The 26,567-nt window shown below is 42.1% G+C and overlaps 1 protein-coding gene across 2 annotated transcripts in view; it reads left to right on the plus strand.

The window, feature by feature from the left end:
- Nucleotides 1-7,112: 7,112 nt before the first annotated feature.
- Nucleotides 7,113-26,567, plus strand: part of DMC1 (DNA meiotic recombinase 1) — a gene marked incomplete at both ends in the record, with an annotated part of 37,220 nt that continues 17,765 nt past the window's right edge. Inside the window, 11 exons of one of the 2 annotated variants that reach the window (XM_080705988.1) lie at nt 7,113-7,163; nt 9,094-9,138; nt 10,505-10,651; nt 13,371-13,453; nt 17,332-17,384; nt 19,087-19,128; nt 20,354-20,426; nt 23,543-23,634; nt 24,120-24,193; nt 24,319-24,433; nt 25,797-25,857. In XM_080705988.1, the coding sequence (XP_080562114.1) occupies nt 7,113-7,163; nt 9,094-9,138; nt 10,505-10,651; nt 13,371-13,453; nt 17,332-17,384; nt 19,087-19,128; nt 20,354-20,426; nt 23,543-23,634; nt 24,120-24,193; nt 24,319-24,433; nt 25,797-25,857 (836 nt within the window). The remainder of the gene's footprint in view (nt 7,164-9,093; nt 9,139-10,504; nt 10,652-13,370; nt 13,454-17,331; nt 17,385-19,086; nt 19,129-20,353; nt 20,427-23,542; nt 23,635-24,119; nt 24,194-24,318; nt 24,434-25,796; nt 25,858-26,567) is intronic. The other variant, XM_080705989.1, reaches the window with a different exon arrangement.

Below are 26,567 nucleotides of genomic sequence, written 5' to 3' on the forward strand. Positions count from 1 at the left end.
GGGCCCCTGGGTTCCATCCCAGTACCACAAAAAATTAAAGAATAAAAAATTGGATTGAGGGTGTATCTTGGAGGTAGAATGCCCCTGGGTTCAATCCCCAGTACCACAAAAAATTAATAATAATGTGGTTATGTTTTTATAAATTGAATGTTTTTAAAAAATCGTCTAGAATTCATACATACTCTGTTTTGTCTAGTGCAGTATTACAATAAAATCTGCTGTGCCTTTCAGTTTTGAGTGATAACATGTTAGTTAAAGGCAAAGGACAGAGAAGGGGCAAGACTGTGATCTGCTCCATCCTCCACCTGCGCTTTGAGGTCTGTGGAAAGGAGCTGTACATGCTGATAAGGTCCATGTCGAGATGACGTGTTAAGAAGCTACTTCCCAGCCGGGCGTGGTGGCGCACGCTTGTAATCCCAGCATTCAGGAGGCTGAGACTGGAGGAGCGCAAATTCACGGACAGCCTCAGCTACTTACTGAGGCCCTCTGCGGTTCAGCGACACCCGGTTTCAAAATAAAGAATAAAAAAAATAGGGCAGGGCGTGTAGCTTGGAAGTTGAATGCTCCTGGGTTCCATCTCCAGACATGAAAAAAGAAAAAGAAAAAAAAGAAGCTACTTCCCAGGCATTTCAGGAAGGATGTAAAGTCATTTTTTTACCTTCCAAAATGTACTCACAGAAGCTGATCCATCCTTCCTGCTTGCATGCTTGCTTTCTTCCTTTCTGTCCTCCTTTTTCTTTTGTATTGAGGGTTGAATTCAGAGGCTTTCTACTTCTGAGCTACACCCCAGTCCTTTCCTCATTTTTTATTTTGAAACCGTGTCTCCGTAAGTCTGAGACTGACCTCAAACCTGAGATCCATCCTCCTGTCTCGACCTCCCAAGGCTGGGACTACAGGTGTGCGCCACCACACTCAGCGGAAGAAACTTACTTTTTGACTCGGGGGAGAGCAGAAGTTGTATCATACATGCCACATATATCCTCAGTACGATGTGTAGTGCGTGTGTGTATTCTATATGTATATATATAGCACATATTATGTATTCTGACTGAATCAGAGAACAGAACACTGGTCCTCACAGGGTGTTTTAGTACTGGTTCCCCGGGCCCCAATTCTTTGCAGGGTGTTATACAGAAAGATAGCTGTTCCCCTGCGCCTACAGTGGGGTTTGTACCACAGAAAAGAACTCCTTAATTCAAGACTTGGCATTTAGATAGGGCAGTTGGTGTATCTGCCTCTCTCTAGAGAGACACGGAGAAGGTAGGATTTTTACCTCTGCAACCCTCTTTACCTCCTAATGTGAGCAGATCCTCTCCAGGGAGGGAAATGCAAAGTCCCTGGGTCTTTGTAACCCTGAAGTATAAGCAAAGGTCTCCAGAGAAGAACGGGTTGTTGTCTTAGGTTTGATTACCTTTAAATGCAGGCAAAGCTGGGCGTGGCGCACGCTGGTAATCCCAGCATTTGGGAGGCTGAGGCAGGGGGATCCAGGTTCAAGGACAGCCTCAGCTACTTAGTGAGGCCCTTTGCAACTCAGTGAGACCCTGCTTCAAATTGGGCTGGGGGTGTAGCTCAGAGCTAGAATGCCCATAGGTTCCACCCCTAGTGGTGGGGGGAATGCAGACAAATGGCTCCAGGAAAGATAAGTCTCTGAATCTCTCTGTAGGGCAGTTAATTATCTCTAATTTCCAAGACACATTTGCTATTCAGTCATAAAGCAACACTACATAGAAAAGTGAAAATATTTATTCTTAAAGAATTATTATTAGCCAGGCGTGGTGGCACATGTTTGTAATCCCAGCGTTCGGGAGGCTGAGACCTGGAGGATCACGGTTCGCGGACAGCCTCAGCTACTTAGGCCCTCTGCAAATCAGTGAGACCCGGTTTCAAAATAAAGAGTAAAAAATAGGGCAGGGGGTGTAGCTCAGAGGTCAAATGCCCCTGGGTTCCATCCCATCCCCAGACCCGCAAAAAAAAAAAAAAAAAAAAAAAGAATTATCATTGACTTAGCCAGATGTGGTGGCGCACGCTTATAATCCCAGCATTTGGGAGGCTGAGACAGTAAGATCGTGGTTCGAGGACAGCCTCAGCTACTTAGTGAGGCCCTTTGCCACTCAGTGAGACTCTGTTTCAAAAAAAAAAAAAAATAGGGTTGTGGGTATAGCTTGAACGTAGAATGCTCCTGGGTTCCATCCCTGGTACCGCAAAAAAAAAAAAAAAAAAAAAAAAAGGAAGAACTATCATTGACTAAGGGAGGGGCCAACTCTGCTGTGTGTGAAAGTAGCGCGACACTAATCGCTACAGCACCCACTTATCTGCGTCCCTCACTAGGGCTGCTGTCCTGTCTATCATGGAATTCCAGTATCCAACATCTACTACAGTGCCTGACAAGTAGCAGGGAATCAATTTCTGAATGAACTAAATATGTCTAAAAGAAGATCTATCTCCAGGCGCGGTGGCGCACGCTTATAATCCCAACATTTGGGGGGCTGAGACAGGAGGGTCGCAGTTTGAGGACAGTCTCGGGTATTTAGTGAGGCCCTTTGCAACTCAGTGAGACCCTGTTTCAAAATAAAGGATAAAAAATAGGGCTGGGGGTGTAGCTCGGAGGTAGAATGCCCCTGGTTTCCATCCCTGGTATGCAAAAATAAATAAATAAATAAATAATTCTATAAACCCAATGACACTTTTTGTGATGATTTTCCTTCTTTAGCTCTCTAGCAAAGCGTTTCTCAAATTGTACCTCTTGAAACTCCAAGAATATCTAGTCACAAGGCCAGTGTGAAGGAACGCAGATGAGTCCCCTGGATCCTGCGCCGATATTTGATGATAAGGCAGTTGTCCACAGAGGGGCAGTAAAGACTAATGGTTTAAATGCTCATCTCCATCAGGTTTTCTTTCTTAGAACAAATTTGAATTTCTTAGATATAAAAATTCAAAATTACATAGGGAAATTGTAGAATCCATGAAGGATTTATTTTTTTTTAACTTAGGTAAACTAAGCTGGACATGGTGGCCCATGCTTGTAATCCCAGTATTTGGGAGGCTGAGACAGGAGGATCCTAGGTTCGAAGCCAGCCTCAGCAACTTAGTGAGGCCCTTCACAACTTAGTGAGACTGTTTCCAAAATAATAAAATAAAAAGGGCTGAGGGTGTTGCTCAGATGTAGAATGCTCCCGAATTCAATCCCCAGTACCAAAAATTTAAAAAGCAATTGATAAGCTATAGTACATGGCTATTTGTTGACATGAAAGCTCTGGTTTGCCCTCTGCTATATCTTGCATGAGAAATTAGCCTTTTACCAAGCAGGATTTAAGAATAATCTTATCAATCTTTTATGGCTTCTGAGTTTTGTGTCATACTTAAAAATATTTAAAAAATATTTTTATGAAATAAATTGCCCCATGTTTTCTTCTAGTGCTTTTATTATTATATTGTTTAAATTTAATTTTGATCCATCTGGAATTTATTTTGGTATAAGGTGTGAAAGTATGGCTCCAATTTTATTTTTCTTCCAGATGGCTACCTAGTCATTCCAAACCATTCACGGAACTCATCATCCCCGCGCCCCCCATTTGAAATGCTGCTACCATTTTCAGAGTTTTGTAGGCTATAAAAGACTAATATATTTTTGCCCTGTTTAGTACTTTTTACCTCCCCCCTCAAGCTTGTTTTAAAATCGTACCTGACCATCAATGTGGTATCCCCACAGGATTTTATCCCCACTTCTTGAGTCTGTCATTACCAAGCTCCTTTCGGTTTCTTTTTTCAAAGTGTACAGCACACAGCCCTCAAATATTATGAAGATTTCTCTCTCCCAGCTGTCACTACACCAAACTACATATGTTAGAGTTCCCTAAATCATCTTGCTGTGCTCTTTGTAGCTCTTCTGTATGCTGTTGATGTCTTCTGAGTTGCTCAAAAGTTACTATAATTACTTTAGGTGAGAATCCAGAGTGAACATCACCTGATCATCACTGATCATCACCCAGTCCTCCCCAAACAGGCATTAATTTCCATGGAACAAGAAGGACAGGCTCTGTTTCTGGAAAATAACAGATTTTTGAAGAGCTATGTCAGTTATACGTTGGCTCTTTAAACAATCCACCTGGGGCGGGGGAGGGGAGCCCTACAAATTACCAGCTGCGATGGTGGGAATTTCTTCTATTTATTCCACCAAAATGATTCAGAAGTAACAGGGTTGCCCTCTATGAGGTCCTGAGCCCACAGAGCCACTTGCACAGATCACAGTCATCTAAGATAGGTCGCAGCCTCCACCAACAGATGCGCCTTCGAATGATTAATGACTCTTGGCCACAGCCCGCTCTAGTTACGGAGAAACGGATGAAGCTGTGAGAGATGGCTCTGCTGGCACAAAGGCTGGCCTAAAATTTATTTTTATTTTTTGCAGTACTTGGAATGGAACCCAGGGCATTCTACCTCCAAGCTACACCCCCGCCCTATTTTTTTACTGTTTTTGAAACAGGGTCTCACTAAGTTGCAGAGGGCCTAAGTAGCCGAGGCTGGCCACGAACCTGCAATTCTCTTGTCTTGGCCTCCCAAGTACTAACTTTCTATTTTAAAGTGGAACCAGAATATGTTTGGCTTTTGTGATCTTTAAAATGTCAAGTTAGGCGCTTGGGAGGCGGAGACAGGAGGATCGCGCAGGTTCGAAGCCAGCCGCGCGCTGGCTTAGGAGACCCTGTTTAACCCAAAATGAAAATGTAAAAATAGGTCTGGGAGTGTAGCCCCGAGGTAGAAGGGCTTCCAGGAACCCCAGTACCACCAAATAAATAAATAAATAAAAATAAAATAAAATGTCAAGTTAGGATGAAGAAAAATCACTCTCCACCTTGAATGGGAGGCTTCAGTCACAGACCAGAGCTTAGAGTCAGCAAGAGAAGGAAGGAAATGAACGCTGGGATATGAAGCCAGGTACGGAAAGCGTTGGGCGGGGGGGCAGGACCCCCATATTCGACCTCCTAACTCAGGGTCCTGATCAGCTAAGCGTCCTCATGTCAGCCACCCGCACTCAGTACTCAGCACCTCAGCACCTTACTCAGCTCTGGGGGCGCCTCAAGCCCCTGGAGGCGCACTCCTGTAATCCGAGTACTTGGGAAGCTGAGACAGGAGGATTGCAGGTTCGTGGCAGGCCTCAGCAAGTTAGCAAGGCTCTCAGAAACTTAGTGAGACCCTGTTTCAAAATAAAAAAAATAGGGCGTAGCTAAGAAGCAGAATGCCCCGGGTTCAATCCCCAGTACTACACACAAAAAGGCGCGCCCCAGCTCACTGCTCCCAAGGTCCCTCTTCTCCCACACTTGTTTCAAGTCCTACCTCTGCAATCCCGCACACCAGCCCCAAGAGGAAGGCCCCTTTCAGGGCTGTTCGTGGCTCCCAGCCTCGCCCCGCCCCTTGCTCTGCGCCCCGCCCCTCCCCGCGGCCCTCGCCCCGCCCCTTGCTCTGCGCCCTGCCCCTGGCCCTCGCTCCGCCGCCGCCCCGCCCCTCGGCCCTGGCCCCGTCTTGCATTACGCCCCGCCCCTCCTTGCCGTGAGCCCCGCCCCTCAGCCCTCGCCCCGCCCCTTGCTCTGCGCCCCGCCCCTCGGCCCTCGCCCCGCCCCTTGCTCTGCGCCCTGCCCCTTGCCCTCGCCCCGCCCCGCCCCTCGGCCCTGGCCCCGTCTTGCATTACGCCCCGCCCCTTTCCTGAGCCCCGCCCCGCGGTCCTCGCCCCGCCCCGTCTTGTGCCCCGCCCACTCCGGGCGTCTTCCCCGCGCTCTCCGTTTGGCGCCAGACTCTTACGTGGGCGACGCGCGGGTGGCCGGTCTCGGCGTTCTGGGTCGGAGTTAGAACCCGAGCTGAGGACGTGAAAGCCGGGCGCGGGTGTTAGGGTTCGCCTTGACAGTGTCGGGGGACAGTGGGCCCGAGGGAGGCGGCTGGAGGGGGGGCGTGGAGAGTCGAGGGAGCCCAGGTGGAGGAGGCGCGCTCCGGGCGGCCGTCGCGGGCCTGCGCGGGCCGGATGAGTCGGGGCGGCCCTGAGTCCTGAAGGGGCCGCGGGGCGCGCCCTGGGACGAGCCGGGCCTCCCTGAGGGCGTCCGGGCGCCGCGCCTCAAGCCCAGCTCCTCATCAAGAGTTACCTGAGAAAGATGGGGAGGGAATCTTCGTTTGATCCCGAGGAGAATAAATGGATACAGGCTGGGGCATTTTTGGAAACCAAAATAGCTATTTTAGTTTCAAAAATAAGTGTTTTCAAACCAAATTCATTTAGCTATTTGAAGGACAGTTTTCCAGAAGATTCCATTCAAATGGCCTCCTCGTTCGCCCCCCCCCCTCAGTAGTTCTCTGTGCTGAGTTCCAAGCCCAGAATTAGATACTAAATGGCGAACTGGAATATACAAGAAAAATGGTTTTTAGCACTATATTTTATTGTCATGAACACAAATTCTAAAATGTTAAAGGCTCTCCTACCTACCGACCCTCATCTAATATTTGCCATCCACCATGTTTTTGTGAAATCATGAAATGAGTAAATGCTGTGGAACAAAATATAGTTAATGTTTTATGAAACAAAGATACATGTTACCAGAGCACTATCCATAATCAGGAAGGCAGTCATCAAATATGAGAAAAATAAAATCTATTTATTGAGCTGGTCGTGGTGGCACACACCTGTAATCCCAGTACTTAAGAGGCTGAGACTGAAGGATCACAGGTTTGAGGACAGCCTCAGCAAGCAGTGAGACTCTCATCAACCTAGTAAGACCCTGTTTCAAAATAAAAATAGGGCTGAGGATATACAAGTAGAATGCTCCTAGGTTCAATCTCCAGTACCACGAAAAAGAAAAAAAATGGCCTGGGGGTGTATCTCGGAAGTAGGAACACCCCATTCATTGAGAGTAGACCAAATGTGAGCTGTCCAGATAAAAAGTGAGCAGTTGAGAAAGTAGAAACCCAGAAGGCCCCAAACACAATTTCACAAACCCACAGAAAAGATAGACAAGCCCGATTTTTGAAACAAGCCTCTAGGGAAAAGATATTTTCACAATATGAACCCTATAACTACTACTTAAATAATATATCTTATTTTCTTAGATTTGATTTCCTCCTGGGCCCCTTTCAATATGAAAGAGGATCAAGTTATACTGGAAGAACCAGGATTCCAAGATGAAGAGGTATAACTAGAACGTTAAAAGACACATAGACAGTCATTGCACAAAAATCAAGTTTTGTCTGTTAGCTGCTATATTTGAACATTGAAAGTAGAAATAAGACATAGTTGTGTATTACAAATATGCAACAATTACTTGGCAAGGATTGCTAAGATTAGCAGTATTTATTTATTTATTTATTTATTTTTTGGTGGTACTGGGGTTCCTGGAAGCCCTTCTACCTCCGGGCTACACTCCCAGACCCATTTTTACATTTTTATTTGGAAACAGGGTCTCCTAAGCCAGCGCGCGCGGCTGGCTTCGAACCTGCGCGATCCTCCTGTCTCTGCCTCCCAAGCGCGGGGATTACAAGCGTGCGCCACCACGCCCGGCAGATTAGCAGTATTTAGCAACTGATATGAAAGGTTTTGTTGGCTTGGCTTTTGTTTTGGGGGGATCCATGCTGGGCCTTTACCACTTTCATTCTCCTGCTTTGGGTAAAAGTTTTAAAAATTTAAGGAAGTCATGGAAAAGTTAATTGACTTCCAAGATATTTCAGTGTAGTAGTTTCTTCTAAATATGTAACAATGTGCTTGAAAAAAAATTTTTTTTTTAGTACTGGAGGCTGGAACCCAGTGACTTTCTACTTCCCAGCTATAGCCCCAGCCCTATTTTGTTTTTTATTTTGAAGCAGGATTTTACTAAATTGCTGAGGCTGGCCTCAAACCTGCAGCCTTCCTGTCTCAACCTCCTGAGTTCTAGGATAATAGGTGTGTTCTACCATGCCTAGCAAAGCAAAGAAAAAAAAAAAAAAGGATAGATCCCACCCCAATCTGCCTAGAAAAGTGGAACTTTAAGCATTTGGAGTAACTCATAGTATTGAATTCGCTCTTTAAAAAATGTGAAGCTGAGCCAGGTGTGGTGGCGCACGCTTGTAATCCCCGCACTCGGGAGGCTGAGACAGGAGGATTGCACAGGTTTGAAGCCAGCCTCAGCTACTTAGTGAGGCTCTCAGCAACTTAGTGAGACCCTGTTTCTAAAGTATAAAATAGGTCTGGGAGTGTAGCCTGGAGGTAGAAAGCCTCTGGGTTCCACCCCCAGTACCACCAAAAAAAAAAAAAAGAAGAAGAAGCAGCTGGGTGTGTTGTGTGTTGGCACACACTTGTAATCCCAGAACTTGGGAGGCTGAGACAAGAGGATTGGGGGTTCAAAGCCAGCTTTGGCAACTTAGGCTTTTAGCAACCTAGCGAAGCTCTCGGAAATGTAGTGAGACCCTGTTTCCAAACAAGAAATAAAATTGAGCTGGAGGTTTCGCTTGGAGGTAGAATGCCTCTGGGTCAAATCCTCAGGACCAAAAAGTTGAAATAAGATTAAATTAAAAATTTGAAATATTTGAGTTGGGTATGGTTGTCAGGAAGAGGGCCTGACCAGGAGAGAGAGCCCATGAGAACCAGGAGCCCCCTTTCTTACAAACTAGGGCCTTTTTATGGGGCCTTGGGAGAGAGGGAGAGCAAAGCAGGTGTGTGTTTCTCTTAGTTGTTGGGCTTCACACCCGTCCAGGGCAGGTAAATTTATGGGGCTGGGGCAGAGAGCCGGTTAGAGGTAGTTTCTCTTTACTTTCCCTCCAGCCCTGCAGTTCTCTGTTCTCAGCCTCCTCTGATCAGGCCTCAGGTCAGACCTTACAGTGCCCACAGTGGTGGCATATGCCTGTAATCCCAGGATTTGGGAGGCTGAGACAGGAAGATTGCAGATTCTCTGCTAGCCTCGGAAATTTAGCAAAGCCCTCCACAGTGACACCCCGTTTTAAATAAAAAAAAAAAATAGGGCTGGGATGTAGCTTAGAAGTAGAATGCTCCTGGGTTCAATTCCAAGGACCACACAGACGTACACACAAAATGTGAAACTTTGGATACGAAGAATCAAAACTTCAGTTTTTCTGTTTCATTTTCTTTAGGAATCTTTGTTTCAAGACATTGACCTACTACAGAAACATGGAATTGTAAGTAGTTTTTAAATGCTGTTTTAAACTGTCCAACTCAGAGTTTCTCAACATCAGCCTTATTGGCATTAGGGGCTAGATAATTCTTGGAGCCCAGGGCGGGGTGGGGGCTGGGGGTTGTCTTGCTCATTGGAGCGTGTTGAGCAACATCTTTGGTATTCTCGAACAACCTGGTCCCGGTGTGAGAACTAGTCCTAGTGTGCAGTGAGATACAAGCAAAGATGTGGATGGGCACAGGATTGCAGAGTGCAGTATGGGGAGCTAACAGAAGTGTGGTTCTAGGGCACAGGAAGGTCTAGTAGATACCTGCAATGTGAGAAGAATATATATATATATATTAGGACAAAAGTGACTTCATCAAAGCTGAAATGGTTTATCTTAAGCTGATATAAAAGAGTCAGATACATTCCAGGGTCCAGTTGTCTCAACATACTTCTCTAAAGGTTTGGTTTGTTTATAGTATGCTGAGAAGCTGTGCAGGGGAGGAAAATGAGTATTACTCTGGAGGAATCATGGTGGGTATGACTCAAGATGGCTGTAGTCGTGTCAAGCTGGCCTCTCCTGGTTCATTTCATGTCAGTAACCCCCCTCCAGATGTGATACCAAAAATGTCTCCAGACACTGTTAAAATGCACCCCGGGGTCAGAAAGGTCCTCAGTTGAGAAACACTGCTCCAGTTGGAGGTGTTCAGAGTTACCTCTGAATCCATTCCCCATCTTCTTATCTATCTAGATGTACAGATGTTTCATTAACAGAAAAATTAGTTCTATTTGTCAGGTGGCTGAACAAATGGCTGAGGCAGTAGAAATGCAGACGTCGGGTGTGAAACCAGGTGGATTCATCAGCAGTCGACAGCAAGACTCCACTGACATTATATTTTTAACGTCCTCATCTTTAAATTCTTTCTGTTGATCTTAGAAAATAGAAAGAGAAAATCCTATTCTTTTGGTGATGTTTTTATTTGCATTCTCCTGGGACAGAAGAAAAAAATTCTTTAAAAATTTTAGAACATACTGGTAATGAAGTTCTATAGAAGGCAGGAGCTGAACTGAGGGGGTGAATGTGTGATAAATTTGTTAGCTTTTCCACCAACAGACTTTTCTTTTGGATTTCTGTTACATTGTCATGGTCTCACTAACATTCTTGGGAAATCAGGGCACAGCCAGAACATTTGGCAGCCTGCTGGGTATGTTCTACTCAGATATTTCCAGAACATTTGGCTACAGAGTGGGTGGGTTCCACCTGGTTGCTTGTATAAAATTGGCATCATGATGGAAGGAGCTGGACACAAAAGCACATGACATAGTATGGGAGTCTTTCAGGCTGGCATTTTGTCAATCTGCTGAGCCCATTCTTTTATTTGCAGAACGTGGCTGACATTAAAAAACTGAAGTCAGTAGGAATCTGTACCATCAAAGGGATACAAATGACAACAAGAAGAGCCCTATGCAATGTCAAAGGGCTCTCAGAAGCCAAAGTGGACAAGATTAAAGAAGCAGCCAACAAACTTATTGTAAGAAAATCCCATTCTTTCCTGTTTTAGCTAAGAAGGCCTCATCAGTCTTTGTAACCTGTCTCATTGTAAACATTAGAAACTATTGGGGACTCTTGAGTTCCTTGTAGATCATAATATATTCCCCATGCTCACGTCAGCTCTAAACCAGCAGCAATTGTGTGTGTGTGTGTGTGTGTGTGTGTGTGTGTGTGTGTGTGTGTTCGTAGGGATTGAACCCAGAGTCATTCTACCTCTGAGCTACACTCCCAGCCCTATTTTATTCTTATTTTGAAAACAGGGTCTTGCTTGGTTGATGAGAGTCTCACTGCTTGCTGAGATTGTCCTCAAACCTGCGATCCTCCTTGTCTCATCTCCCAAGAACTGAGATTACAGGCATGCCCACCATGCCTAGCTACCAGCAGCCATTTCTGAAAAATTGAGGTGGGGGTTAAGAGATATAAAATACTAATGAAGGTAATTATTTTCTTCAAAACTTTCTTTTGTGCCTCCCTTCATACTATTGGCTTTGTATTTCTCTGCCTTCCCTTCTCCTTTTCATTTATTTTTTTTACCTTCCTCCTCCTTATGTTTAGCTTATCCACTGAAATGTATTCATGGCTGTTGCAAAGCACTTGATATTGAAGAAATTGCTCTCTTCTAGTGTAAGCCAGTTGGGCTAGAAATAGACAGTGTTTGTCTACATGTATGCAGTTGAAATAGATACGAGAATGAATACGCTCACAGATGCAGCTGGGCTAAGTGACCCTTCCTTTCTAGCTGTGTCAACAGACTATGAGTAGCCCATGCAGCTAACAGGTTTTCACACAAAAGTAGATATGCCTTTGACCCAGGCTTTTGTGTAGAGCTGTTGGGGGCCACTAGAGATACCAGTTCTGGAACTAGGAAAGTGCAGAAAAGTAGTTGCCACTTCTTTTTCTGCAGAAGATCAAGTCTCTTCATTTCTTCCTGTGTAGAGAAATGTATGTGTGGGTCTCGTTCCCAGTGAGTCTAAGAAGCTCTCTTCACTTACAGCCATTTGGTTTCCTTCTTCAGAGGCAGTTAGGGCTGGAAAGTGATGCAAGTGACATCATGGTCCTGAGCTTGGCGAGGACCCAGCTGGACTACTCTGTACCCAGCGTAGTTGCTCTAATTTCTGGATCCACTCAGGCAATGCATCCACAGATCAATTCTGCAATGGCTCGGGTGTCTAGGGAAGCCCTAAAGCGGGACCCAAGGTTTGAGAAATTGCTACTATATACCTCTTAGATATTCTTCTTTTCTTTGGTGACTAAATATCATTATAAAAAGAAAAAAAATTCTCTTTTTCTCAAGTATTCTTTACTGTACCCAGAGTCTTATCTTTTCTTAGCTGAAGCTGGGCTTGGGCTTGCTCTTCTCTCCCTACAAGTTCTCTGAAGTTTGAGAACCACTGTCATAGCATGAAACAACAAAGAGGAAAACACATTTGACTACTTGGGGGCTGTTTAACAGTAGTTTCATCTAGCACCAGCTATAGCTCATTAATTTAGCAAATAAGTAGTATATCTACCATGTGAAAAATACTGTCACATGAATAGTGAAAACTGACATTTCTGTGCTCTTTGAAACTTCTAGAGCGCAAAAAATGATATTGAATAAAATCAACTAAATTGTTCCGTAAAACACCATGCTGAGCTGGGCGTGGTGGCACATGCTTGTAATCCTAGGACTTGGGAGGCTGAGACAGGAGGATCACAGATTCTTGGCTAGTCTCGACAACTTGTGAGGCCCTCCACAACTTAGTGAGACCCTGTTTCAAAATAAAGAATAAAAAATAGGGCAGGGGGTGTAGCTCATCAGAAGGAGAATGCCTCTGGGTCCTATCCCCAATTCCACACACACACACACACACACACAAAGAAATACCATTGTTTTGTGCCATAACAATATATATGTATATATAATTTAATATTCACAGCTACCCTATGAAAAAATAGCAAAATATCTCTTTTTTTAATTCCTGTTTAACTCCAAAAAGGAAGCTAATGCACAGCAATATTAATTTACCTCTGTACCATACAAATACTATTAGAGCCGGGCGTGGTGGTGCACGCTTGTAATCCCCGCACTTGGGAGGCAGAGACAGGAGGATCGCGCAGGTTCGAAGCCAGCTGCGCTGGTTTAAGAGACCCTGTTTCCAAATAAAAAAGTATAAAAATATGTCTGGGGGTATAGTCCAGAGGTAGAAGGGTTTCCAGGAAACCCCAGTACCACCACTAATAATAATAATAATAATAATAATAATAATAATAATAATAATAATAATAATGCAGTTTGAATCTAGGTAAGATGGCTCCAAGTTTGAGGATTTTTTTTTTTTTTTTGGTACTGAGGATTGAACTCGGGGCCATTTGCCCTCGAGCTACACCCTCAGCCCTATTTTTTTTTAAATTTTCAAACAGTCTCACTAGATTGCAGAGTCTACTTGCTGAGGCTGAGGCTGAGGCTGTCCTTGAATTTGTGATCCTCTTGTCTCAGCCTCCCAAGTACTGGGATTACAGGCATGTGCCACCATTCTTGAACAAGTTTGAATTTTTAACTGTGATCTGGTATGTGTTCAAAGACAAAGAAACTGTAGCTTATACCAAATAATTACTTTGATCATCGGGCATATAGTTTTTGGCAGCATTTGAAATTCCAATCACCATCTTATACCTTTTTTTAATCTTTTTGAATCTATTCTTTTATTTTTTTGTAGGAACCAGGATTCTTGACTGCATTTGAGTACAGTGAAAAGAGGAAGATGGTTTTTCATATCACCACTGGAAGCCAGGAATTTGAGTGTGTATCTCAACATTTTTTTATAACCACTAAGCCTGATCTTTGGAATACCTTGTTTCTTTTCTTCTATCTGGTTGTTATTTCTACTATAACTGGCAGAAATGCCTTCTTCCTTTGAAGTAGTTTGTGGATTTTTTTTTTTCCAAAATACCAACCAAAGCAAATTCCAGACTACTTATAGGAACAGGATTGAATTTCTTCCAAGAAATTCAGACCCAAAATATAAGTAATTTCTGAATCAGCCTATACTAATCTACAAACTATTTTAAAGTAGTTTTTTATTTTACAGATTTTTTAAAAATCCATTTAACTTTTCATTTCTATTCCTTCTCCACTGATGAAGAAAAACTTATTTTACCTTTTGGGCTTACAAAAATCAATTGTTAGCAGGGCGTGGTGGTGCACGCTTGTAATCCCCACGCTTGGGAGGCAGAGACAGGAGGATCCTGCAGGTTTGAAGCCAGCCGCTCTGGCTTAGGAGACCCTGTTTGCAAATTAAAAAAAAGTATAAAATAGGTCTGAGAGTGTAGCCCAGAGGTGGAAGGGTTTACAGGAACCCCAGTACCACCAAAAAGAAAAAATAAATTGTTAGATTGAAAATTATAGAAGAAATCACCCAGTATTGGTTTTGCTCTGCAGCAGGGACAGCTTTAACATCCTTTTTACTTACTAATTTATGATTTCTGAGATGTATCATCATTTTAAACCCATGCAGTTTGACCAGAATGTGTTTTTACTCCTATCTTACTAGGTAGACTTGGTCTTTAAGTTAAAGTGGTGTTCAAGAGCAATTAAAACAAAAGCAGTATTTATGTCCTCAAAGTATTCCTGAAAACTGTGGCCCAGGCTGGGCGTGGTGGCGCACACTTGTAATCCCCGCGCTTGGGAGGCTGAGACAGGAGGATCGCACAGGTTCAAAGCCAGCCTCGGCTACTTAGTGAGGCTCTCAGCAACTTAGTGAGACCCTGTTTCCAAATAAAATATAAAATAGGTCTGGGAGTGTAGCCCGAAGGTAGAAAAGCTCCCGGGTTCCACCCCCAGCACCACACAAACACACATATTAAAAAAAGGATTTTATAGTCAAATATGCCTCTATTTGGCAGCTGAGATCCAAAACCAAACTTCTGAGCTTTGCCGCATGTCTGTCCTGCATGCCTGAGCATGTCTGTCCTGCAGGTCCCTCATCTGGAATCCATCTTTTTCCTGATCTTCAGACCTAAAGCCTTGGTGCCATCCTTAGAATATTGGCCCCCTTTCATACTAGCTCTCTTCCGTTAACATTCTGCTTGCTGTACCTTCTAACTATATTTAGTTGGAACAAACCACCCATTTTCTCCAATAAATAAATTACAATTTCAAACTCTAGGATAAAAAAGAGATGGAGTCTAGGAAAAGATCTATAGATTAAAAGAAACTAATTACAATGTATGAATTTTATGTGGATCTTATTTCAAAAACATTAGAAAAAAATAAAGCCAGGCACCGTGGCACTCACCAGTAGTCCCAGGTACTTGAGAGACTGAAGGAAAAGGATCACTTAAAACCAGGAGTTTGCGGACAACCTGGGCAGCATAGTGAGACCCCATCTTCAAGATAAATACATAAACAAATGAACAGATGAATGTATGGGATAAGCAAACTGAACACCTAATAAACAGCTGACATTACAGAATTACTAATTTAGGTATAACAGGGTAGTGTGATGATGTTAAAATGAGCCATCTTAGCTGGGCGTGGCGGGCACGCTTGTCATCTCAGCATTCAGGAGGCTGAGACAGGAGGATCGCGGTTCACGGCCAGCCTCAGCTACTTAGTGAGGCCCTCTGCAACTCAGTGAGACCCTGCTTCAAAATAAAGAATAAAAAATAGGGCTGGAGGTATATCTTGGAGGTAGAATGAATGCCCCTGGGTTTCATCCCTAGTACCACAAAAAAAGAGCCACCTTTTATAGATACATACTGAAATATTTAGGATATAGAAATATATTTAAAATATATAAATGATAGTTTATCTATTATATGCTTAAAATAATATGAGGAGAGAAAAGTGGTTAGAGGTTAATATGAAAAAAGATCGACCCTGTATTGATAGTTGATAATTGTTGAAGCAAAATGATAGGTACATCATGGTTTATTATACTGTCTTTGTCTATTTTCTTCATAGTTGATATTTTCCATAATGAAAAGCTAATATATATATATATAAAATTAAAATATATATATATATATATATATATATATTTTTTTGGTGGTACTGGGGTTCCTGGAAACCCTTCTACCTCCGGGCTATACTTCCAGACCTATTTTTTATACTTTTTTATTTGGAAACAGGGTCTCTTAAGCCAGCGTGGCTGGCTTCAAACTTGCGCGATCCTCCTGTCTCTGCATCCCAAGCGCGGGGATTACAAGTGTGCACCACCATGCCCGGCTAGTATATATTCTTTTTATGTATATGTATATACAGAGATATGTATATACAGAGAAATGAGAATATGAATTTAACTATTTCTTACCACTTCTACTATTATCTCACTGGTATAAACAAATAACCTAAGTATATCTCCCTTGGATTATGATTATAATTTCTTCTTCTTCTTCTTCTTCTTCTTCTTCTTCTTCTTCTTCTTCTTCTTCTTCTTCTTCTTCTTCTTCTTCTTCTTCTCCTCCTCCTCCTCCTCCTCCTCCTCCTCCTCCTCCTCCTCCTCCTCCTCCTCTCCTCCTCCTTCTTCTTCTTCTTTTCTTTTTTTTGTGGTACTGGGGTTCCTGGAAGCCCTTCTACCTCCGGGCTACACTCCCAGACCTATTTTGTACTTTTTTTTTTTTTTTGAAATAGGGTCTCTTAAACCAGCGCGATCCTCCTGTCTCTGCCTCCCAAGCACGGGGATTACAAGCGTGCGCCACCACGCCCGGCTAAGATTATAACTTCTAGCTAATCTCTTTCCTTCACACTTTGCCTCTACTTTTTATTCTTTGCATAGAACCAGATTGATCTTTTTAAAACATAGATCAGGTGGACATGGTGGTGAACCCTTGTAATCCCAGCATTTGGGAGGCTGAGCAGAAGGATTGCAGTTCACGGACAGCCTCAGCTATTTAGTGAGGCCCTTTACAACTCAGTGAGACCCTTTTTCAAAATAAAGAATGATAATAAATAGGGTGAGAGGGTGTACCTTGGTGGTAGAATGCCCTGGGTTCCATTTCCAGTACTGCAAAAATAATAAGTAAAATAAAATAAAGAATAAAAAACAGGGCTGGAGGTGTAGCTCCAGGGTAGAATGCCCCTGGGTTCCATCCTAAATATCACACACACACACACACACACACACAAAAATAGATCAAATATGATACTCCTCTGCTCAAAATATCCTAGTTACTCCCCATCTCACCCAGAACAGATGTCTAACTTAGGGATGTTTTACCTCCAAGTCAAACCCCCAGCCCTATATTCTTTAAATAGGATCTCACTAAATTGCTGAGGAGTCTTGCTAAGCTCCAGAGACTGGCCTTAAAGCTGCAGTCCTCTTGTCTTGGTCTCTCAGGTATTGATATTATAGGCGTGCACCACCATGTCTGACTTAAGATCATATGTTTTAAGTGCATTTCAATTCAGAAGAATAGTGGGCATAAGGTCTTACTGACCCATTCACTGTTGACACTCAGAAGTAGGAATAGCAGGCTTAGAAGTTGCTTGTGGATCCATCTGGCCATAAACAGTAAAGGACCTGTGATCCAAACAGAGTACATTTGTTCAGTCAAGAATTCCTGTCCACGTTGTATAAAGAGGTAGAGATCGATGGATGACAGATTACTAATGATGTGAGTTTTCTCTTGAAACCTCTATTTCTATCCCTGTTGCTAATGCTTTCTTTCTATTTCCAGTAAGTTGCTAGGAGGTGGGATTGAAAGCATGGCAATCACAGAGGCGTTTGGAGGTGAGTAGAGCCCTATTGTTTTATGAGATGATACATATGGTTATGCACATGTGTATACATGCATATGATTAAAAGAAAATATTAAATAAATTCTTATTTTGGATCTTAAGATGAAGTCTCAATTATAACAGGATCATTTTGAGCTAGAGGGAAGATATATACTAACATTAACAGGTGGATCTTGTTGACATTTTATGGTTTGGTTTTTTTTTTTTTTTTTTTTGGTGGTACTGGGGTTCCTGGAAGCCCGTCTATCTCCAGGCTACACTCCCAGACCTATTTTATTTTTGGAAAGAAGGTCTCCTAAGCCAGCGCAGCTGGCTTCGAACCTGCGCGATTCTCCTGTCTCTGCCTCCCAAGCGCGGGGATTACAAGCGTGCGCCACCACGCCCGGTCCGACATTTTATGTTCTTTTATCTCTAATTACTATACAAAAAATAATCTTTTTCTTATTCCTTTAAAAGGTAATTGAATAATAAGATTAATTTTGTTGCCGGGCGTGGTGGCGCACACTGTTAATCCCAGCACTTGGGAGGCTGAGACAGGAGGATCGCACAGGTTCAAAGCCAGCCTCAGCTACTTAGTGAGGCTCTCAGCAACTTAGTGAGACCTGTTTCCAAATAAAGTATAAAATAGGTCTGGGAGTATAGCCCGGAGATAGAAAAGCCCCTGGGTTCCACCCCCAGTACCACCAAAAAAAAAAAAAATTAAAAAATTAAAAAAGATTGATTTTGTTCCTAAGCAATGTTTATTTCATGAGCATAGAGATTAGATTCTCTCTTTGATTATGTACTCCATATTTTTAAAAACCATTCATGCAGCTGGGCGTGGTGGCACACACTTGTAATCCCCACGCTTGGGAGGCGGAGACAGGAGGATTGCACAGGTTCGAAGCCAGCCTCAGCTACTTAGTGAGGCTCTCAGCAACTTTGTGAGACCCTGTTTCCAAATAAAAAAATATATAAATAGGTCTGGGAGTATATTCCAGACATAGAAAGCCTCTGGGTTCCACACTCATACCACCAAAAAATAAATAAATTAATTAATTAAAAAAAAAGAAACAGGGTTTCAGTAGGTTACAGAGGACCTCACTGACTTATACTGAGATTAGCTGCAAACCTTTGATCCTCTTGTCTCTGCCTCCCAAGTACTGGGATTACAAGCATGTGCTTCCACCCCCCACCTCTCTTCTTATTTTTTATTTTGAAACAAGGTCGAGCTGGGCGTGGTGGCTCATACCTATAATTGCAGTGCTTGGGAGGCTGAGACAGGAAGATAGCAGTTTCCCAGCCAGCCTTAGCTACTTAGTGAGGCCTTCTCAACTTAGACCTTGTTTCAAAGTAAAGAATAAAAAATAGGCTGGAGGTGTAGCTAAAAGGTGGAATGCCCCTGGGTTCCATCCCCAGTACCAGAGAGAGGGGGGGGGGAGGGAGAGGGAGAGGGAGAGGGAGGAGAGAGAAGGTTTTACTAAGTTGCTGAGGTTTGCCTCAAACTTGTGATCCTCCTGTCTCAGCCTCCTAGGTACAGGTGTGTACCACCACACCACACTGCAGAATCTGTTTATGATACAGGTGGTACTTTAGGAGTGAGATTTGACATTTGGACAAAAAAAAGAATATTATAAAGCCATGTTTCATTTTTTAATGAAAATGTCTAAAAACTAACTATATGTATTTTTAATTGCCTTTTCTATATTTCACAGAATTTCGTACTGGAAAAACTCAGCTATCTCATACCCTCTGTGGTAAGGATATATAACACAACAATGTAATCACAGTAATAATCATAGCTTTCACTTACTCATCATCTCCTATGGGCCTGACAATTTACATAATCTCATGTAATGTGAACAAACTTGGTAAGGAACTGAAGCTCCAATAGGTTAAATAAATTACCCTTGATTAGCCAGGCATGGTGGCGCAGGCTTGTAATCCCAGCATTTGGGAGGCTGAGACAGGAGGATCCGGGTTCACAGCCACCCTCATCTACTCAGTGAGGCCCTTTGCAACTCAGTGAGACCTTGTTTCCAAATAAAGATAAAAAAAAATAGGGTTGGGCGTGTAGCTTGGAGGTAGAAAGCTCCTGGGTTCTAGTACCACAAAAAATATAAATAAATAAGAATAAATAAATAAATAGATAAGCTGCCTCTGGTTACACAGACACCAGACCTGGTATTTGAATGTGTAACGCTTGAGATGCTGTTGTATGTGCTGTGTTGTGAACACCTGAATGAAATAAGGAGAAGGTAAGTGGGTGCATGGTATTCTGGAGAGAGAAGACATCCACCATCTCAGTTTTCCCCGTTACATTTTTTTTTTGTAATTTTATAAAAATGGCACAAACTGGGCATGTTGGTGCACTCATGTAATCCCAGTACTTGGGAGGCTGAACCAGGAAGACAGGAGGATCACAGGTTTGTGGCCAGCCTCAGCTATTTAGTGAGGCACTCTGCAACTTAGTGAGACCCTCTTTCAAAATAAAGAATAAAAATGAGGGCTGGGAGTTTAGCTCAGAGGTAGAATGCCCCTGGGTTCCATCCGTAGTACCGCAAGGAAAAAAAAAAAATAAGGCTGGGGATGTAGCTCAGTGGTAGAGCACTCGCCTAGCATGTGTAAGACTCTTGGTTCTATCTCCAATACCCTACCCCCAAAAAGAGAGAATAAGAGAGAAAAAAAGGGATAAAAAGTAATATTTAAAATTTGCTTCCATTTCTTTGAGAAAACTAACTTTCATGGATATATACTATTGTGAGAAATATTTAAATTCTTTGAAGTACTTCTATCCTGGCAAAATATTATTTTGTCACTTGTTAATAAAGTAAAAATACAACATACTGTTTAAAAGCTAAAGGATCAATTTTTCTTTGCTAAATTTACTAAAGAGTTGCAACCAACATCAGTTCAATGTTTATTTATATATTTATTTGTACAGTTTACTCCTATTAATTTTAATTTTTAATTGCTCCCTAGTGACAGCTCAACTTCCAGGAGCAGGTGGCTACTCAGGAGGAAAGATTATCTTCATTGATACTGAAAATACTTTGTAACCTTTTTATTTAAATAAGCTATTAACATAGTATGATATGTTAATGTTACTACAAAAGAATTTATTTGAAATAAATGATTTTAGCCGGGCGAGGTAGCACACGCTTGTAATTCCCCGCTTGTAATCCCCATGCTTGGGAGGCGGAGACAGGACCGCGCAGGTTCGAAGCCAGTCTTGCTGGCTTAAGAGACCCTGTTTCCAAATAAAAATATAAAAAAAAATAGGTCTGGAGTGTAGCCCGGAGGTAGAAGGGTTTCCAGGAACCCTAGTACCACAAAAAAAAAAACAACATATATATATATATATATATATATATATATATATATATATATATATGATTTTTAAAATTAGCCCATAAATCAACAATAATCAGAAAAATCAAGGGAGGGAGACAATTACTGGCCAAATTCTCAAATCACTTTTTATTTAATAAGGTTTTAGTTCTCCATATGGGTTTGATGCAAAACTGACAAAACAAATCCACGAGAAGAAATTTCTGTGTGTGTGTGTGTGTGTGTGTGTGTGTGTGTGTGTGTGTGTGTGTTACTGGGAATTGAGCCCAGGGAATATTCTACCTCCTAGCCACATTCCCAGCTCTATTATTTTTTATTTTTAAAACAAGGTGTAGCCGGGCGTGGTGGCACACGCTTGTAATCCCTGCGCTTGGGAGGCTGAGACAGGAAGATTGCACAGGTTCGAAGCCAGCCTCAGCTACTTAGTGAGACCCTGTTTCCAAATAAAATATAAAATAGGTCTGGGAGTATAGCCTGGAGGTAGAAGGCCCCTGGGGTTCCACCCACAGTACCACCAAAATAAAAAATAAAAAAAAAAACAAGGTCTCACTAGGTTGATGAGAGTCTCACTAGTTGCTGAGGTTGTCCTCGAACCTGTGATTCTCTTGGCCCCACCTCCCAAGTACTGGGATTATAAGTGTGTGCCACCACACCCAGTTGGAAATGATATTTAACTCATTTTTATTTTTTTATTTATTTTTATTTTATTTATATTTTTGTGGTACTGGGGATGGGAACCCAAGGGCATCCTACCTCCAAGGCACACCTCCAGCCCTATTTTTTTATTCTTTATTTTGGAACAGGTGTTTCACTGGGTTGCAGAAGGCCCCACTAAGTAGTTGAGGCTGTCCACAAACCACGATTCTCCTGTTTTAGCCTCCCAAATGCTGGGATTACAAGCGTGTGCCACCATGCCTGGCTTTTTTTTTTTTTTTTTTTTTTCTGTACAGTACTAGGGATGGTATCCAGGGGCATTCTACCTCCAAGCTATAACCCCAGTCCTATTTTTTATTCTTTATTTTGAAACAGGGTCTCACTGAGTTGCAAAGGCTGAGGCTGTCACCCAACTGAGATCCTCCTGTCTCAGCCTCCCAAATGCTGGGATTACAAGCATGCACCACCACACCCGGCTTCTAACTCATTTTTAATCCTCTTACTTCCCTGAAGATTATGCTTATAGATAGAAGATTACTGACTCAAACTTGTGGCTTCAAATAAAGAGAAAATATGAAGAAAGAAAAAACACAGAAGGAAAAAGGGTAGAATTTGTAACACAGAAAGAAGTGCAGTTCTGCTGCCCCTCCCTCTAGAGATGGCCTGCACTCTCCCTAGGATGTGTATTCCTTGCTTGACTCTGAAAGCATCTCACTCTTAAGATGGCTGCTGTTCTCTATTGAAGTCGATCTGCTTTCCTAAATAAATCTGTTTGTGTCTCTGAAAAAAACAAAAAGAAAAAGAATTTCAGCTTAATTGAAGAGTAAGGTGTTCCAGAATACCAGGCTGGAAGGGGCTCAGCCATGAAGGACTCGAAACCACATGATGGGTGTCAATTGGATACTTTTATAGAAATCTAGGCAAGTAATGAGCACTTGATCTAAGTGGGAAGCAGTCAGAATAAAAAGAAAAAGACAAGAAACATTAGGGAGAAACACTCATAGGACTTACTGACTATATTTGTCAACAAAGGAAAAGGTTTGAGAACCCGCTCTCATGGTTTTTGTCTAGATCCTGAAAGAATAATGATGCTAATGATAGAATCGGGACGGTAGTGTTATAGAGAAATGATGCTTCATTTTAATGTGTTGACCATGAGGAACAAGAGGACATACAGATGGCAGCTGGAGATGTTGGACTCAGCTTAAAGAAGGGGTAGGGCCAGAGAAGCGGATGGACTAACCAAAGGGGAAGAAAAATTACAAGGGACAAAAGAACTTGCACACAAGAAGAGAGAACTAAGAAGATAACTTGGAGGTATGCCTACATTTAGGAAGAGGACTAAAACAGGAAACCGCTAGAGGAAGTAGGAAGTAAGTTGTGGAAGCCAAACAAAAGGGAAGTTTCAAGAAGAGTAATTAATAATGTTATACACGCGTGCACACATATTCAATGAGAGAGATTTTAAAAGTGTAGACTGGACTAAGAAACATCACAGGAATTGTAATTAGGAGTTAAAGGGTGAGGTTATAGAAACTTCTTGCAAAAAGAAAAAGGGGGATGAGGCAGTAGGTAGTTTGGAAGAAAAAATACAGCAGTTGGAGGAGGTATCAGATTTGAAGAAAGTTTATTTTAGTAATAATAGGGAGGACCTACACAAGTTTGTAAGGCCATTCACAATGAAGCCTCAACCTGTTTCTCCTTACTAACACTATTAGAAACAGAGATAAGAACCCAGGCGTGGTGGCGCACCCTTGTAATCCCGGCATTCGGGAGGCTGAGACAGGAGGATCACGGTTCACAGACAGCCTCAGCTACTTAGTGAGGCTCTTTGCAACTTAGTGAGACCCTGTTTTAAAATAAAGAATAAAAAATAGGGCTGGGGATGTAGCTCAGAGGTAGATGCCCCTGGGTTTCATCCCCAGTACCGCAAAAAAAAAAAGAAAGAAAAAATTCACTATTGCCTTATCATTTCTATGACTGCTTATCACTAAGGAAATTGAGCCACTTTAAAAAAAAAAAAAAACCTGGTACAGGATTTAAGTGATTAGTAGCATCCTCCAGAATACCTTCGTAGGTACTTTTCCTTCTCCGTGACTTAAGGTACTATATTTTGTCTAAACTGTTTTTGGAACTGTTATTGGATCCTTAATCTCGGCACTTCAGCCGTCCAGATCGCCTTCGGGACATCGCCGATCGCTTTAACGTAGACCACGATGCAGTGCTGGACAATGTACTCTATGCACGTGCATATACTAGTAAGAACCCCAAGCAGTTGGATGCTGTGGTATTGTAAGACTGGTAATACTCATTTACGTAATATTTGGGTGATATAATATTTAGAACTGTTTTTCCTTCTTTTATTTTACTTTTCTCCAAATTAGTCTACACATTTTATCTTCTGCTAAGTCCTTAGGTATTAAATTGCACTACAATAATTTCTTATTCTTTTTCTGAAATGTAGCGTAATCTTTTTTCTTTTTTCCTTTTTCCTCCAAGGGCCTCCTACATACACCAGGCATGTATTGTATGAGTTTCACCCCCAGGCCCCAGAGCAAATTTCTCTTTTCGAGCATTTTTCATGTATGCTAAGGCAGAATATGCAATCACCTTTAGTAAAATCATAAATGATTCAGAGAATCCTTCAAGGACTCTCTTTTGCCTGACTCCCAGGTACATGAATAATGTCAGCCTCTGCTTCTTCTAGCTTTTTAAAAATTTTTCTCACTGCATTTCCCATCAGGTGAACATCAGATGGAGCTACTTGATTATGTAGCAGCAAAGTTCCATGAAGAAGCTGGCATCTTCAAGTTACTGGTATAAGCTTTTCAATATTGCTCACTCACAGAGCTATTTATCTTATTTTTCTGTTGATTCCTATTTAAATGGACTTATTTCTTCTGTTTTCAAGTGTATATTTATTTTACATTAATCCTGTGCAGATCATTGATTCAGTAATGGCACTTTTTCGAGTGGATTTCAGTGGTCGTGGAGAGTTGGCTGAAAGGCAGCAAAAATTGGCCCAGATGTTGTCACGACTTCAAAAGATCTCCGAAGGTAGATCTTTAAATAAAATGTCACCATCAGAATAGCAAAAAGATTGCCAGGCAGGCATGGTGGCGCATGCTTGTAATCCCAGTATTTGGGAGGCTGAGACAGAAGGATTGCAGGTTTGTGGCCAACCTCAGCTACTTAGGCCCTCTGGAACTTTGTTGAGACCCTGTTTCAAAATAAAGGATAAAAAATATGGCTGGGGGTGTAACTCAGAGGTAGAATGCCCCAGTATTGAAAAAAATAGCAAATATGATTGTTTGCTAAATATATCTTGTAAAGAAGCTCAATATAATGTCACATATTTAAAAAAAATAATAAGCCAGTTGTGGTGGCACACACTTGTAGTCCCAGTACTTGGGAGGCTGAGACAGGAGGATCGCACTGGTTTGAAGCCAGCCATGCTGGCTTAAGAGACCCTGTTTCCAAATAAAAATATAAAAATAGGTCTGTGAGTGTAGCCCAGAGGTAGAAGGGCTTCCAGGAACCTCAGTACCACCAAAAAAATAAATAAATAAAGTAAAGAATAAGCCGGGCGTGGTAGCACACACTTGTAATCCCTGCACTTGGGAGGCTGAGACAGGAGGATCACGCAGGTTCGAAGCCAGCCTCAGCTGGCTTAAGAGACCCTGTTTCCAAATAAAATATAAAATAGGTCTGGGAGTGTAGCCCGGAGGTAGAAGGCCCCTGGGTTCCATCCTCAGTACCACACACACACACACAAAGTAAAGAATAGCTGGGCGTGGTGGCGCACATTTGTAATCCCAGCATTTGGGAGGTAGAGATGGGATGATTGTGGTTCGTAACTTAGTGAGACTCTGTTTCAAAATAAAGAATGAAAAAATAGGGCAGGGGTGTAGCTCAGAGGTCGAATGCCCCTGGGCTACATACCCAGAACCGCAAAAAATAAATAAATAAAGAATAAAAAAGCCAGGAGTGAGTGGTGGCATGTGCTTGTAATCCCAGCAGTCAGGAGGCTGAAATAGGAGGATTGCGGTTCTCCACCACTTTAACTACTTAGTGAGGCCCTTTGCAACTCAGTGAGACCCTTTTTCAAAATAAAGAATAAAATACAGGCTAGGGGTATAGCTCGAAGGTAGAATGCACCTGGGTGCAATCCCCAGTACCAAATGAAAAATAATAATAATAAAGTTACTTTCATGGGAATACAACTTTTTTTAACCAAAAATATTGATTCTGACCTAAACTATAATATCTTCAAATTAGTTGCTTTTATCAATACAAATAAGAATATGATTTTGTTTATAAAAAATTCATGGCACAATATTTCTAAACTCTGAAATCTAAACAATTAGTATTTTCTCTTTTTGTTGTTATTCTCTTAGTTTTTAAATTTTATTTCTTGCAGAATATAATGTGGCTGTTTTTGTGACCAATCAAATGACTGCTGATCCAGGAGCAACTATGACGTAAGCCCCAGTATTCTGCTTTTGTATTTCACAGAGATTAATATCAAAAGATTTGGAGTATAGAATAAAATAATTCCAAAAATTACCCTTATCCTTGATAAATGAACAAATATATCACAAGTCACTTTATTGCACAATGTATATTACCTCATAATTTTAAGTGTCACTTGTATTATCCAGACTCTATTTTCTCTAGTTTTTTTATTTGTTTGTTTTGGTGGTACTGGCGTTCCTGGAAACCCTTCTACCTCCGGGCTACATTCCCAAACCCCAGACCTATTTTATTCTTTTTATTTGGAAACAGGGTCTCTTAAGCCAGGGAGGCTGGCTTCAAACCTGCACGATCCTCCTGTTTCTGCCTCCCAAGCACGGGGATTACAAGCGTGTGCCACCACACCCAGCTTATTTTTTATTTTTGTGTGGTACTGGGGATGGAACCCAGGGGCCATCTACCTCCAGGTTATACCCTTAACCTATTTTATTTTTTATTTGGGAACAGGGTCTAAGTTGCTGAGGCTGGCTTTGAACTTGTCATCCTGGCTCAGCTGCCCAAGTACTGGGATTACAAGTGTGCCATCACCATGGCTGGTTCTACATAAGATATCTTTAAAAGAAGTGCTAGAGAAAAGTATCCTGCCTGGAGAAACAATTTCAGTCTACAATGGGTGAATTTGCTGAACTATTGATGCTGTACCACAACTTAATGGCTC

Source organism: Muscardinus avellanarius, assembly GCF_963383645.1.
Source record: "Muscardinus avellanarius genome assembly, chromosome: 11".
NCBI lineage: Eukaryota > Metazoa > Chordata > Mammalia > Rodentia > Gliridae > Muscardinus > Muscardinus avellanarius.